Source organism: Pleurodeles waltl, chromosome 3_1, assembly GCF_031143425.1.
Source record: "Pleurodeles waltl isolate 20211129_DDA chromosome 3_1, aPleWal1.hap1.20221129, whole genome shotgun sequence".
Taxonomy (NCBI): Eukaryota; Metazoa; Chordata; class Amphibia; order Caudata; family Salamandridae; genus Pleurodeles; species Pleurodeles waltl.
Genome location: NC_090440.1, coordinates 746,128,793 through 746,145,172, shown reverse-complemented (window position 1 = coordinate 746,145,172; position 16,380 = coordinate 746,128,793). Strand labels below are relative to the sequence as shown.

Here is a 16,380-nt window from a genome sequence, read left to right as displayed (position 1 = left end):
GTACCCCTTGGTACTCACTACAAACCAGGCCAGCCTCCTACAACAAAATAGCTTTAAATGCTATCTACAAAACTATACCCAGCATCCAACAAAGCACACCTGTAGGACCTTGGTCTGGTGTGTGTTGCGAGCACCTATGGTATTATCCCCTTATACGAGATCCAGGTATCCCCTTATTAGTGAGGTGTAGGCAGCGTCTAGGAAGCAAGGGCTCTCTAGATTCAGCTGTGGATGTGCAGCCAAGACTTATCTAGGAGACATGCAAATCTTATGCAACACCACTACTGCACACAGCACTTACACACATGAAAGAACCACACAGTGTTACAAAAATAAAGGTACTTTATTATGATAACACAAATACTAAAATACTGTATAGGCAATACTCCAATAGGAGGCGAGTAAACACACTAATATATACACATTATAAGTCAGTGATTAGCATAGGAGGCAATAGCAAACAGTAAAACAATACAAAATAGGCCTGGGGGAGACCAAACAATATAGTAAGTAAATGGAATGTGAAAGGCGGTCCCACCCACATAAGGACGTCAAATCTGTAGAAGGGAGCTGGAGTAACTAGGAACCCAAAAAGGTAAGTACCAGTGTGCCCCCAGCGACCAGGAGAGAAGAGCTAAGTATTTGGCTTGTCCCCAAACCCACAGGTAAGCTTTGGAAAAGGACTGTGCAAGACCCAAGCAAGACGAAGAAACCAAAAGGTGGATCCTGACAGAAGAGGACCTGCAAAGGAAGGGGATCAAGTCTAGTTCAAGTTGGAGTGTCTGGTTGTGGCAGGAGCCACTACCCACCTTTCTGGAGATGCAGGACCAGGTCGACGGTGGAGAATGAGTCAGCTGTGCAGCACTGGAGCAGGAAAAGAATTACAGAAGTGATGCAGGGGATGTTCTACGATGGAAGAAGAGTTGCAGTCAGTGGTGTTGGAAAACCACCAACAAGCCATGGCAAAGGTCGCAGATGAAGAGCTGCCGGGGACCAGCAAGGTCCAGGGGGACTCAATCCAAGGAGGGGAATGCCAGGTGACCCTCAGCAGTGAGGAGTCTCGGAAGATGAGGATGCAACCCCCTACAGGCAGCTTGCAGGCAGCAGGCACAGGAGTCACAGTGAGGCCCACTCAGCACACCTGGAGAGGAGTCCTACGTCGCTGGAGCAATGGACAGGAGACTGTGCTTTGCAGGGGAAAGTGCTGGAGGCCGCCGCTACATGGAGCCTGAACATCCCTTGGAGGAGGAACAAACAGGTCTTGGTAGCGGCAAGAGGTGGGGTGCATGGGGTACCGCCCGGCAAGGGCTTACCATCTCTCAAGTAGTTGGACAGCTGGTAGAGAGAACCAAGGGGACCACTCCAGACCACCACCTGTGATGCAGGATCCACACAGTTCCAGAGGAGAGAGGATCAACACAGCCAGTTATTACAGAAATGACTCCTTCATTCCAAGGGAGATTCCTTCTTGTGTAGGTTGAAGACTTGTCGCCCTCAAAGGATGCACAGCCAGGGAATATTGCATGTCGAATCTGAAGACCCACCCTTGAGGGAGACCATAAATAGCCCAGGAAGGGAGATTGGTCATCTAGCAGGGTGACCACCTGTCAGGAGGGGGCTGTGACGCTACCTGGCTGACCACTCCGATGCTCCCAGGAGCCTTTGCCCACCTTGGATTCAAAATGGTAGAACCAAGTGGCCACCTGGAGGAGCTCTGGGTACCACCACTGGGGTGGTGATGGACAGGGGAGTGGTTACTCCCCTTTCCATTGTCCAGTTTCAGACCAAGGACTGGGGGTCCCTAGACTGGTGTAAACTAGTTTATGCAAGGAGGGCACCAAATGTGCCCTTCAAAGCATACCAGTGGGTTGGGGAGGGGCTACCCCTCCCAAGCCATGTAACATCAGTTTCCAAAGGGAGAGGGTGTTGCCTCCATCTCCCAAAGGAAATCCTTTGTTCTGCCTTCCTCTACTTGAGCTGGCTAAGCGGCAGGAGGGCAGAAACCTGTCTGTGGGGTGGCAGTAGCATGGGCTGCCAGGAAAACCCCAGAAAGCTGGTAGTAGCAATACTGGGGGTCCTCTAAGGAGCCCCCAGAGTGCATGAAATCATGTAACCAATACTAGCAACAGTATTGGGGTATGATTCCGACATGTTTGATACTAAGCATGCCCAGGTTCAGAGTTACCATTTTATAGCTGGAAACCTGTGTCCAGTACACTTACGAACTCCAAGAAAATGGAGCTGGAGTTCATAGGGGCACCTCTGTTCATGCTGGGGTGCCCTCACACACAGGTACTTGCACCCTGCCCTCTGGGCTAGGAGGGCGTGCCCTAGGGGTGACTTAGTGACCTGGTGCAGTGACATGTAGTGAAAGGGTCCCTGCACCTTTTCATGCAGGCTGCAATGGTAAGCCTGCAGACATTTTGCATGGGCTCCCAAGGGTGACAACACATGCTGCATGCAGCCCATGGGGAACCCCGGTGCCCCAATGCCATAGATACCAAAGTACCAAAACTACTAGGGACTTACATGGGGGGGGGGGGGGGGGACCAGTATGCCAATTGCGGGGGTGTTATAAGTCCTAATCAACCAAATTTAGAGGGAGAGAGCACAGTCCCTGGGGTCCTAGTAAGCAGGATCCCAGTGAACACAGTCAAAACACACTGACAGCAGACAAAAAGAGGGGGGAAACCATGCCAAAGAGAGGGTACTTTCCTACAACACCTACCAAGATGACACCACCTATCATACTATATCACTAGGTGTGTAATTCTGGCATGCAAGTTAACCCTGTGTATGTAGAGCGCAGCTCAAACAAGTCTTTATTGCCATCAAATGTTTCCCTAGTTAGGAAATGTACTGAGAATTACAGTAGCACTCAAACACCTTACGTTGCCCAAATAACATGGGGGATTCACTTCTAAAATGTTGCTGCATTTTCCAAGGTGGTCCCAGCTGCGATTTGTTGCTGTTCAATTTACAGAAGGATCAGGGAAGCAGAAAACCAACTTGAGGGATTGTTGCTGGCCACCTTACAGAGGTGTAGGCCTGCTGCAAACACATAGAACAGGTCTTCTAGAAAATCCTAATACCCAGTGATGGAAACGGTTAGGCATATCTGGTGGGATGCAACAGATAATGCATGCCTATACACCTGGCCTCCAACTTTAATTCTGATCAAGGCCCTCCTCACACCCACTTCACATTTAATAGGATATACTGCCATTGAGATGTCAGGAATGACAGCTTTCAAAGGGCCAGGTAAAGGTATGGAGATAGGTTTATGCAATGTTAAGTGTGAAACAAAAAGCAAGTAGGATATGGTTGCTTCTGTTTCCACTACTTTCAAGCCAAGGATGGGTAAGCAGATGTGAAAATGGGACAAAATGGTAAAACAGCTATTGGAAAATTGCTTTATGCTACAATAGAATGTAGGTAACCACTACTGAAAGCGTTACAAGAGCAAGGTAGCTAAGGAACCCAATTAAACTATGACAAAGAAAAAACTGGGCTGGAGAAACAATGGATAAAAGCACACAAGGTGTGTGGTAGTTTGTAGTTATAACAATTAAAACACTACGATTGCAAGGAAATAAGGGATTTGCATGGTGCATAGGACTGTAAAAATGTTTAGTAAGTTACTATATCAAATTGCTGACATTTGCTCGTATGGCCATCACCTTTATCGTCCTTTGCATGTGTTCAGAGTACATTCTATATTTGTTAAACATATGGGTGAAGAGTAACTGGTGTTGTGACTCAATTAATTAAGATCCAGGTAAGCCGTCACTGCAGAGAAGTGCCAACATTGTGGAAAAACACGGAGGGTGCCTGGTTTGTTTCCATTTTCCAAGGTAGGAGTAAAGAGAAGAGTTATACACTGGGTTGACACAGCCTTCTAGAAAGCAAAAAGGTCAGGGCAGAAGAATAGTAAGTACCAAAAAGAAAAAAAAGAAAAAACGCCCACGTTGTTCACGTTTCAAAAATGCTTCTGAGAAGTCAAAGCATAAGCAGACTTAAGTCTGTGGGTGTGGGGTCAGATGGTGTCCTCAGAATACTTTGGCCCCACATTCCAATGAACAGAGATGTAGATGCTGGGAATGAGCAGTGGGGTGGGTTCTGGATCTCATTTGAGATGTTTGGGGGTGTGAGGAATGAAAGACAGCAGATCCCCTTAATCTTTACAGTGTGGCAGTTTCAGGAGGAGTGCAACACCACTAGGGTTTTCCTTCTCGGTATAGCGCAGGAGGTACACCAAGAAAGGTTAACCTCCATTTCCTTCCTTGAAAGAGTTGGCACCTTCAGTCTGAAAGTAGAATTTGTGCATAGTAGTTCAGGCAAGGTATCAATTTCTAAGATGGTACAACTACACATAACACTATGCCAATACTTTTAAATGTGAGAATGGAAAAAAAAACTTGCAACTATGTGGCGGAGGTGTGTATACTTGTGTCTTTTAGATTAATCGTGTCTGCATTTGTCTAAGACAATGGAGTCTTTACTTACATAATTTATTTGGCAGACATTCAAATCATGGAAAGATGGGCAATTAAAAGTAGCCCCCCACAAAAGTCAATAGTCTTTTTTTCCAGAGTCTGGTTTAGTGAGGAAAAAGGCAACACTAGGGCATGTGTATCTATCCCACTCCACCCGGATTAGGCAGTTCTAGTCAAGTCAGTGAAAACTGAGCACCTGGTTGCTAAACCAGTGTCATGAACACAAAAACATAACCCCAACCTTCATGACTGGAGTAAGGGCCGATATAGCAGTGTGGCAGTCAAAACTGCCTCTTAATCCCTCCACCTCGGCGCAGAACAGTGAACTACAAGTACTGAAACAAAGCAGCAGTAATCTGCTCGAGTTCTATAGGAAACCTCTCCCACAGCCCCCTAAAGATGAAAAATATAAGTTCAGCTTAATCATTGAGAGAGCCAGAACCACAGTGCCTCCTTGAAAACACATTTGATAGGGCTCAAGCCCTTGGAGGATACGTCTGTGAAAAAAGGTTCTCTGGCACATTTGATTTTGGGAGTGATAAATGTAAGTGATTTTACAAGAAAATGTGTAGTCTGATAGGAAGTGAATGCACCAACCGAACTACATCTGATTAAAGTGTAAGGAAACTACAAGTTTAAGAAAATAATGTTTGCAGATGCCTTAGTTGTGCTCACATAAATGCCTATATACTCTTGTGTGAAACAATCTCTTGTAGCCTGGGACTGCTTACACATAAAGATTTGGACTTGGGCTGGCACGTCTGGCTGAGCGAAGAGATACAAGCATGGTCCCTAAAAGACTATCAAGGACTCAATATACTAAAAAGTCAAACCATGGCTTTCACCAGTTATAACTTTTAGATCAAATATTAGTATCAGTCAAAATGCATGCCCACACGTCAGGAATAATGCCTTGTCACGTCCTACTGAAGCGCCAGTTGTTTTGAGGACTCATTAAAGGGGAGAAAAAGATCATGTACAAACTTTCCTTTTTTTGGAAGACAAAAGTGGCTTCTTTAAAGATAGTACACCACATTACGAATTACATGCTCATGTTGCTCCTTAAGTTCCTTGCATTTTACACCTTTGAAATGTAGCCTGATGCATTGACTAATGTACAACATAAGCTGAAAGCCTGTTTCAACCTATTTAGCAAATAAAGAGATGGACAGCACTTGTGTCAGATGGACACCTAACAATTAAGACTGGATAACTAGCCCAAATGCTGGATTTTACATCAATCATGATGGAAAACGTTAAAAAAAACAAAACGATGATATTTGAGAAATTAAACTTACCTCCTATAAATCTGAGGTGTGCAACGCCCAGGTCCTTTGTCCCTTTGACTGCCGACATGTGTGGTCACATTGGTGAATCTATAGAGACTGCAACTACTGTCTTCAAAAGAAGCCCGTTTCTTGTCTTTACCAAAGACATTCGTCGCCACAGATTCAAATACTTTATAGTCCATCAGGGCCTGACACACCCGGACAACTTTACCACGGGGTATTTCTGTGTCACCGAAATACTTATTTTGGACCAGGTGAGCAAAAATTACATCCACAGCTTCTGAGCCAATAAAACAGTCATTGTGATACTTTAAATTGTGTCTTCTCTTTTTCACCTCTACTTGCGTCTCAAGAGCTTGTATTATGCTGCTCCATATATAGGTTGCTCTAAATGGCTTCTGTGGTAAACCTGGACCTGGCAGAAAACAAAGTCAAGTAAATTAAGAAATGAATAAATTCAGTGCAACAACTATAAAATAAAAAAGCAGAACTACAAACTTTCCTTCAAAAGGACTGCCTCACTTTAAAGTACAACTTAAAAGATAAAGCATAGGTGTGCCCACCTTAAGGAGTATTAAAAAGAAGAAGAAAATAATATATCACCATTTAAGATAGTTCATTTGCAACAGAAATTAATTTTATTATTAGGATAGGTGATGGTTTTGGTATGATTACAAGCAGCACAAACATTGCCTCTGCACTACAGCTGCTAAATATCAGTGCAGTCTACAAGTTGAGCGACCACCACTTTGCAGGGCATACACACAGGGCAGGCTTTCGCACTGGCAGCGCCCAGTGCAACAGTCTTTTTTGCCCCCCCCCCCCCGACCACCCCCTCGGATTCCCTCACTACCACCTGGCAAATATGCCCCTCATCTCTCCATAGCCCCCCTTTCACATACGTTCATTTGTTTTAAAGCGCTTGTAAAGGCTGGCTTTACTAATCCACTCAGCTAGCCACATAAAATATAGTTCTATTCTTTGCAGCAGGCATATTAACCCTCTGCATATTAACCCTCTACGCTACTTTACGAGTCAAAGCTGCCACCAGACAAAACTCCCCATCTCTCCCTATCAGGAACATTACTCACAAGAGGTATCTTGATATTTTAATTGCTTCCTGAAGGTTGGACGCACAAGAAACTTTTCAGGAGGTGCTTTTAAACCGCAAGCTCGTAAGTGATTGCTAAAGACACTGCCCTAAAGCCAGCCCTGCATACACTGTTGGGTGGTGGGTGGGGGTGTGAGTTGCTGACAGGGGAAGTTCTGTACCCCGGGCACATCAGGCCCTTTTTTGCTGGTGGGAGGGCAGGTAAAAGATGGGTTAAAATAGCAGTTTGGACTACCAGCCACCACTTTAGTGTAAGGCAGAGGTCTTCAAACTGGGGGACGGGCCTCCCTAGGGGGGCCTTAAGTGATCCCATGGGGGGCAGGGGGGCCAGACTGTGGCCAAAAGAAGCATTATACAGATAACAGGGCTTTGTTTTAAGCAGAAGCACGTTATTGCATTGTTATAAAGGTAACAGTGCTTAACTGCAATGTTTAAATAGGTCTAGACATTTTTAAACATTGCCATCTTTATAAAATAATTGTGAAAAATTCTGAAGGGGGCCCCAATGATTTTTATTTTTCAACTGGGGGGCCCGGCATTAAAAAGTTTGGAGACCACTGGTGTAAGGTGACAGTGGCTGATAGCGAGTCAGGCAGGGCTTTTGTTTAGCCCGCTGAACCATCCTTATGTACAGTCGGATCAGATCGGTGTTTTTCAATGGGAGGCTGTGGATATGGGGCAGGTGCAACTAGGGGGTAGTAATGCAAGACTTGTTGATGAGAAGGGGCAAAGTGGTTGGCAGAGAGATTTTTATGGTTTCAGTCGGTTTTATTGTTGTTGGAGTGGGTCAGGCAGTTTGGAAGGGAGGGGAGTAAAATGCTTGCAGCAGCAGGACATTAAAGGCATACAGTTTTAGGAATTAAGTTATTTCAGGGTAGAGCAGAGTTAGTGTCAGGCAGTTGAGTTAGGGGTATTGGTGGGAATGAGAACTAGAGGTGGGGGTTGGGACAATGAGGTAGGCAATAGGTGATGTAAAGTGAGGTTTTTAAGACATTTTCTCTGTGATATTTATGGATTGTAAAGTGCACCTGCTTTATTAAAGTGGCGTTTTCAACACATACTATGTGCCAGTAGTCTGTGCTGTCCCTATGGCCCTATAGCAAGCACGCTGTATTTTACTTTACTGCACAGTCTCCATTCTGCTGCCTGTCATATCGAAAATCCTAAAGGGTACACACCACGTAGAAGTATTTTGTAAACCACCAACCCCTCATGCTTAACATTTTAAAGAGTTGTGATCCAAAAATACCACCACTAAAGGTGTTGCGATGCAAACAAAATAAATTAACATTTTCCCTTTTATTTATCCTTCATTTTACACCTTAATCTACAACACTCCAGTTACACAATATGAGGAATAGCTGGGAAATTATAATAAAAGTTATAATTGTCCCAAAGCAGACTTCCACACGCTTTAACATTTTCAGAGTCAAGCAACTCTGACCCAGAAAATCTACTTCCAATTAGCTCAGACTCTCTAGCCCTATCTCTTCCAAAATGTATTATTTACCACTGGCCAAAGTGTACAGCAAAAACAGCTGCGTTTCCTAAGCAGCTATCCAAATGAAAAAATACAGTCCCTTAAAAAGGCAGCCTGCCTGCGAATTTGCCCCATCATTGTATTACTTTCAAATTCATGCAAATATTCCAGCCAGACTTGCAATGGGAACGGCAGCGATGGGCATAGTGGGCGAGTTTCAGAAAGAACATTTGAAGAGGACAGCTATCCACATATTACAGTCTCTACGGCAGTGAACACTTGTCAAGATCAAACCTGCTACTATGAACCTTTGCCTTACTTGCAATTATTACCCTTTGGGAGCGCTGAAATTACTAATAAATATTTCATGTATTCCGTATTTTGAATCTGCATAAAAAATGAATTAACAGAAAATAAAGAGCAACTAGAAAATGTGCCCACCTGAATGGCCTTCACCTATATGAATGTGAAAATGGCATTAGTATGTTATGCTTACGATTAAATGTCATGTATTCACTTAAATTAACTGTAGTCCTCAAGTGGGCAAGATCTAGTGCTTAGTATTACACAACCTCATATTGAAAAAAACGCAATGTCAGAATAAAATATGATCTTGTGCTTGCTGATTAATAAAGATGTATTGTGCTAACTGAAGATTGACCAAATCATAGTAGTAGCAGAATGTTTTCTTGTGAATAAGTGAGTAGAAACCTGAATGTTCTAAATGGTTACAAATGTTAACTTGAAGCGTGTGAGAAAGTAATGTTCCCTGGAACTAACGATGGATGTACTGACGGAAGGATGTTAAAGGTTTTTTTTATTTATTTTTGTTATTGTTTTTCAAACTATAAACAGGGTTCACATTGTCACATCAAGCAATGCATAGAGGATGCATGCATGAGTTGCTTAGCATCATGCCTCATTATTAAGAGCATATCAAGTCTTTCATGGCCCTTCACCAGACCTCTCGCTATCTAGACGAAGGTATGATTCACCACCTCATTGTCCACCCTCCCACATGCCACAATCTCTGCCTGAGCCCCGAACAGCTGCCCAGGCCCCCCATACTTTTTCCCATTTCTTGGGGCAGACTCTACCCTAAAGACCTTCTCCATCCGCTGGCACCAGTCCAGATCACGTTGCCAATCTGATATTTGTGGGGTCACCGCACGCCCCCCAAGGCCCTAGCAATGTTGTGTTTTGACACTCTGACTACTAGTCTCAGCCATATATCTGGGCAAAGTGTATTCCCCTGATATTCCTACAATTAACCATCTAGGATCTAACGGAAGTTCAAGAGCAGTGACGCGTGACATCTCTCCAACCACTCCTGCCCAATATTCCTTTATGTGAGGACATTCCCATAATATATGCATGAATGTGCCATCTTCTCCACAGTGCCTCAGACATCATGGATTCTCCGCCCTGCCAATCTTAAACAGCAGAGTACGCGGGTAGTATACTCTGGAGGATTGTTTTTTTATTTTTTACTGTACTAGTCTGAATCTAGCCCTGATGGCTATGTCCTTGGCGCTGCCAATGGGCTCCCCTCCCACTCCTCTCCCTCCAGAGGTCCCACTAAGTCTCCCTTTTCTCCTCTAAGTTGCACAGCGGGTCAGGGGAGTTGTTAATTCGTTTTTTTTATAGATTACAGAAGTACCCCGCCTATGAATAGGCTCCAGTTGGACTATCTTTCAGCAGGGAAGCGTCTGGCAGGCTATTCCCCTCCCTAATGTGTCTCCTCAACGCATGTCCGAGCTGCATGTACCGAAAGTGTTCACTGGGTGCCAGTGCGTACTCCTTTCTAAGTGTCTCGAAACTAACGAATGCCAGTCCCCTCCACACGTCACCCAGGCTTTCTATGCCAATCGTCTCCCATCTCCGGAATCCCAATAAGCCTCGCATTTCTGATAACGCATCACTGTGCCACAGCGGGGTAAGGTCAGTGAGCTTCCCCAACCACCCCAGGTGTTTAGCAGCCCTCAAGAGAAGCGGAAATACCCACTCCCATTGAGTGTCATGAAGCAGGGCATAAGGGCCTCGGGAATCCCCCTCCCGCATCATCAGATGTCTTTCTAACCTGTATGCCGGGTCTCGTCGGTCCCTAAACATCCAGTCATTGACCCCCAGAAGGTGCAATGCCCAGTAGTATTTCTGAGTATCTGGTATTGCCAGTCTGCCCCCCCCCACCTCGTATGGTCCCACTCTGTAGCTTGGCTAGGGCAATCCTTGATGTCCCCTGCCCCCACAGCAAACTCTGCACCTCTGTGGTGATTGTGCAAAATATCTTGCACGGGATGCTATACAGGGTGTTTTGCAGAACATAGATGAGGCACGGCAGGACCATCATCCTATAAAGAGCAGCTTTCCCCATCAAGGTCAGAGGGAGGTGTCCCATCCCCCTTAGGTCTCTCCAGCTGGACATTCAGGTTTTAACTCAGGAAGTCTCCGGGTCTCTGGTTACATATATACCTAAGTAGCAAAAACCCTCCATCACCAGCAGGCCCCCACAATCTCCCGGGAGTTTGGGTTCCCCTCCTGCCAGGGGATATACCACAGACTTGGACCAGTTTATCGTGTATACAGAATGGTTGCCGAAAATTCTAAATATCTGCATTAGCCTGCCTATCTTCACTGAGGGCCGTGAAACAAAGCAGGATATCACTGTGTATAAGGATATACATTCCTCCCAAAGGTTGGACTCCCTTCAAAGGATCCTGACGGATCCATGCTGCCAGTGGATCCAGTGACAGGGCTAAGAGAGGGGATGGCGGACAACCCTGCTTGGTACCCCTCCCCAACTCAAATTCTCGTGACTCCACTCCATTGACCCTCACTCGCGCTATGGGGGCGGCATACAGCAGCCTGGTCCACTTACAGAACTGAGGCCCAAACCCCAGTCTCTCCAGGACCGCAAACCTAGTTCCACTCCAGGGATTTAAGCGCCAAGTTGGCATCCAGCATCAGGAACATCCGCAGTCAGGTGCAGCACACCAAACATGTGCCAAAGATGGAGTCTCGTACTTCTGGCCAGCATAAAGCCATATGATCCAAATGCACAAGGGATCCTATTACTCCCTGCAACCTATTGGCAAACACTTAGGCTAGTACCTTGGCTTCCATAGGAGGGAGGGATATCGGTCTATATGAGCTATAAGCCTCCGGAGGTCTCCCTTCCTATGAATCACCACAATTGTCGCTGCCCTTTGGTCTGATGGTAGACGGCCCTTGTCCCTGGCTTCCTTAAATATTTCCAGTAATGGACTTGGAATTACAGTGGCCATTCCCTTGTACAGTTCAACTGGGATCCCATTTGGGCCCGCGGAATAACCCGTCTAAGTCTTGCAATGCCAAGGTCACTTCTTCCTCCGTCATCACGGCTTTGTGTGTCTGTCGTCTCTTCAGTTCCGGTAATTGATGTCCCTGAGGAAATCCTTACAATCCTCGGCAGAAATTTCTGTCCTGAAGGCATACAAGTTTCCATAGTATTCTGCAAAGGTCTCTATGGCTACCCCTGTCGTTTGTGTGACCCGTTCTGAATTCTCCACTCTCAGTACCCATGTACACTCTCTGTCCCTCTGCGAGCGCCATGCTAACAACTTGCCCGCCTTATAGCCCACATTGTACAGACTGCTCTTGACAGTTATAGCATATTGCCTAGCTTGGTTCTCTGCCAGAGCTCTCAGCTCTGATTGTCACAGTCTCAATTGCTCCCGATCTTGTGGATTGTTGGAAGCCAGGGCTGCCGCCTCCAGGCTGACTATGTCTTTCTCTATGGCAGCATATGCTAATAGCGACTCCTTCTTTGCCACCCCCAGGACCGTCTGCGCCTGTCTCCTCAGAACTGTCTTGAAGGCCTCCTATACTGTCCCGCCAACAATACTGAACCCAGATTCTCAGAGAAGTAAAAGGTTGTGCCCCCGCGCAGGTTCTCTCTGACCCCCTGGTCCTTTAGTCCCCAGACATCCAGTTTGCCCAGCAGCGTGTAATCCTGTTGTGGGCCCAGCAGTTTAACCCAGACCGCGGAGTGATCACAGACACCCCTCGCATGGATAGTCACGCCGCGGAACTGGTGAGCATGCCCGCACAAAGTGAAAAAGTAGTCCAATCTGGAGAAACTCCCATGGACCACTGAAAAAGGTGTATTGTCTTGTGTGCGGGTTGCCTTCCCTCCATAGGTGAATCAGATCCAGCACCCCAGCAAATTGGGAAAGTGTCCCGGAGCCTTCCCTCCCCCTTGAGGCTCCAGATCTATCCAACTCAGAGTTCATGGTCTGATTCAGGTTGGCACCCAAAATAAGGATCCCTGGTGTAGCAGCAGATCCCAAACCTCTGCAAGGGTCGCTGCATGTAATCGGGGGTGGGGGGGGGATACGGAGCACAGATTGAGCATAATGCCCTCCCAGGTACCCGAGAGAGCCACACAGCTGCCCACGTGGTCATGCCACAACTAGTGCATGATAAGGAGTCTAGTTGTTTTCCCCACCAGAATGCCCACTGCCCTAGCATCAGTAGTGTACCCTGCGTGTGCTTTGAGGATATAGCCAAATCTGTCCAGTGCCTTATAGTGATTGCCTCTTAGGTGTGTTTCCTGAAGTGGGACCATGTCTGGAGAGTGATGTTTTATGTGCTGTAATGCTAAAGTGCACTTTATCCTGCTCTCCTGCCCATTTATGTTCCAGGACCATATGGTCAAGTTTTGTACCGGCCCACCCATCTCACATTGTTGATTCTGTAGATTCTGACCATCCTGCCTCTTGATGCATCCTCCTACTCCCTGCCAGGGAGATCCCTCCCTTTGAACTGTGTTGTGTGAACCCCCAGATGTCCCCAGTGTGTGGCTCTAAGAACAAAACTGTGTTTGGGGGACGGGGTGTCCCTGCGCAGCCTGCGCCATCTTCTGCTGGGTATCAGAGTCTCTGCAACCTGCCGTCTTTTTGATGTCGGAAAGCTCCGGGACATTCCCATCCCCCTGCAAGGGTGGATGACGAGGCAGGCAGCAGCGAGGGCCCTCTCGCTTCAGGTGGCTATCTGTAGTCAGGACTGGTGTCCCTCTTTTGTAACTTTGCAGGGCCGCCTCGCTTGTCCGCCATTTTGTATTAAGGTGTCAGAGTTGCTTTACCACCCGCGGGCCTCAGCCAGCCTCATCAATGGCTGGGCCGGTGCTTCCAGGGGCTATATACCCGGCAGCGCTGGAGCTTGTTCAGAGCGCAGCCATCTTCGTTGGTGGCAAGGTGTAAAGTTGATTCTTCACAAGTCGAACGATGTGCACAGAAGAAGAGGAGGCAATTATTAACGTGTGAAAGACTGTTTTAGTTAGATCTTCGATTCCAAATAATATTATTGGACTAATGGCTATAGTACGATTCTTTAACCAGTGACAATGTGGGACAATTTTAACTTAACAGCACTGCACTAAGAGTTATCAGCAGCCTCTCCCCGCTCACTTTTTTGTGCTCCTTGCGTAATGCTGGTGCTCCTTTTTCTGGTCGATGCTCTGGCTTGATGCGCCTCTGATGATTCTCTTACTTAGACAATCTTTGGTCTTTAACTTAATTTGCTAGACTTTTAATGCTAAATGCTGCCTACCTTAGACACTTCTTTCTAATGGTTTAGAGAGCTTAGAGTGCCCAATTCTGAACCATTAACCCCTTCATCCCCCGTTGCCAATTGCTGATCGAACTGATGTTTGCCCGATGAAGATTATCGCAGCTTGCTGGTCCATAAGGAAAGGTTTGTAAAATTGGTAATGTTTTTACTGTTTCTAGAGACCAACTGCTGTTTTTTGGTAGAGCCATAGTCCGATGTTTTCCAAATTTATTTTGACTAAATCCTTCTGCATGAAGCCCCAACATGCAGATGCTAATCGGACGTTAGAGAGGTTTCCCACATCCAAATAAACCGCTATTTGATGTTACTCAATTGAAATGTATGTTATTTCCATTGCGCAATTACTCTTACTGTTGATTTGTACTTTGGCTTTAGAGGGATTCATTATTAATGCTTTAGTTAAGTTGAGCTTCTTTAGAAGATTCGGTCAACCAGTGTTTTTATACCTATATCATGTGGTTTTGAGACTAATTTACGTGATGCTAGCCATTGTTAATTTAGGGAAATACATTTTCTAGCTGATACTAAAGGTGTAGTTATTCGTGACCGAATGGGTCACGCTGTGTGAAAGTTACTGACTCCAAAGATTTATATTGGTTGTTTTGATGATATGTACGGACTTGGGATGAGAACATCTTAAACTAGTCAAAAGGTCCATCGACCCTTGAACGCGTCAACCTTGCCAACCAACAAATAAACCTATAAGGTGAGAAGCGCTAACACCTTCCATAATACCTACCAGATAGCCCCATTATGGTAACATGCTACCTGCTGGAAAGGTAACTACTACTGAACAGGACTAGGTGACCTCTTAGGGAGTCCAAGCATAGTGGCAGACAGCATCTGAATGCTGTGAGCAAGGCTCCTAGAAAACAATACCCTGTGTGGCCCTAAGTTCAAGAGAGTCACTTAAGGAATCAGATGTTTAATGCATGCTCTGGGTGCAAAGCACTTTAGACTTATTTAACATGAGGAAGGTTCCAGGAACTACTCATTTTTTGACAAAATGAAAGTAGTAAATGACTACGCCAGTTGTTTATCCTAAGCATCATCAGTCTATGTGGAAGGGACCTCCTTAAGCTCCATGTGAAGGACATTCAAATTAGTTTCAGACTGAGGCACCAAGATAGGCTAAACAGATGCAACCTAAGATCAACTGAGCAAAGCTCCTAAAGTATTGCAATCGGCTGGTTGAATAACGTCCTTCGAAGAGGAAGTGATTCAGACCTTTCCTACAGCGGGTTTAAAATATAGTGCAACTTTACCTTAAGGATTTTATAATCATGTATCTGACCCAGAAGTCCTGGCTTGTTTGAGAAGCCTGTATGAATCTGGGTCGAAACGACTGCACATAGAATGAATAATTGAGCAGTGCATTAAAGGAGAAGCAGATTTGTTAGCGAATCTGGGCTCCTGGAAAGTACAAATTCATTAAGGAGAGCAGTGCAGTGAGGGAACAAGACGATCTGGTTCTGCTGGCAGAATGTCAGTGACATGCATCTTTAATGATGCAGATATATTGGAAATATATTATTTAAAGAACATAACTTAAGTCTAATTATCGTTTGTGTCCACAATTCTTGCAAGTTCCAGATAACAAACCTACAGGTTATAACTTGGGCTAAACAGGCGACCTTAAATTTGCCACTCTTTTGATATCTTCCGGCTGATGTGAGACGACCTGGTAAATAAGCGTGGAGAGAGCTCTGTTTTGACAAAGTAAGAAGGCCAGGCATGTGACACGACATGGCCAATGGTGAAAAGGAGTACTTCTCTCAAAGTACTGGGAGGCAGTGGAGGCTTATAAACTTTTAAGTGGTGGGACAAATCCATACACTGCTTCCCAACCCTCGTGCCCAGTACCCTCACAGGTTTTCAGAGTGAGGCACACAAAAAAACACATGTTTTGTGTTTGTATGAGTGTGTGTTTGTGTGCCAGGAAGTTATGTTTATGTATATCTGATCCTCGTTGTCATGAGTGTGCACACTCTTCTATTCAGGACTCCTTGGTATCCTTACTCCGTCCAGACTAGCAGAGCACCAGTACCAGGTGACAAGCTTCTATGTAATCAGAAGCCAGAATAGGGTTGCCAGGACCAAGGTAGACCTTTTTTCTCTACTCTAGTGTGTCAATCATACACCCTATTACCCAGTCAAACTATGAAACTCCATTTTCCTGCATGCTGCACTGCCTGACGCTAGTGTAGCATGTCAAATATGCGGTCTGTGTGAGGCCGGGCTGCAACAGCCGCAGTACAGCTATTACAGCCCTCTTCTGCTGGCAAGGTAATATTACAGCTTTTACATGATAACAAATAATCAGTGAGATGGTTTATTTTCATGTAAAAACTGTACATGCCAAGCAATTAGTGGGAGAGGGAGGCAGCGTGTTGG

At 45.6% G+C, this 16,380-nt stretch overlaps 1 protein-coding gene across 2 annotated transcripts in view; it reads right to left on the bottom strand.

Moving 5' to 3' along the window:
• Positions 1 to 16,380, bottom strand: part of DEPDC7 (DEP domain containing 7) — a 217,186-nt gene that overhangs the window by 134,007 nt on the left and 66,799 nt on the right. The window contains exon 2 of one of the 2 annotated variants that reach the window (XM_069223519.1): positions 5,795 to 6,200. In XM_069223519.1, the coding sequence (XP_069079620.1) occupies positions 5,795 to 6,200 (406 nt within the window). The remainder of the gene's footprint in view (positions 1 to 5,794; positions 6,201 to 16,380) is intronic. The other variant, XM_069223520.1, reaches the window with a different exon arrangement.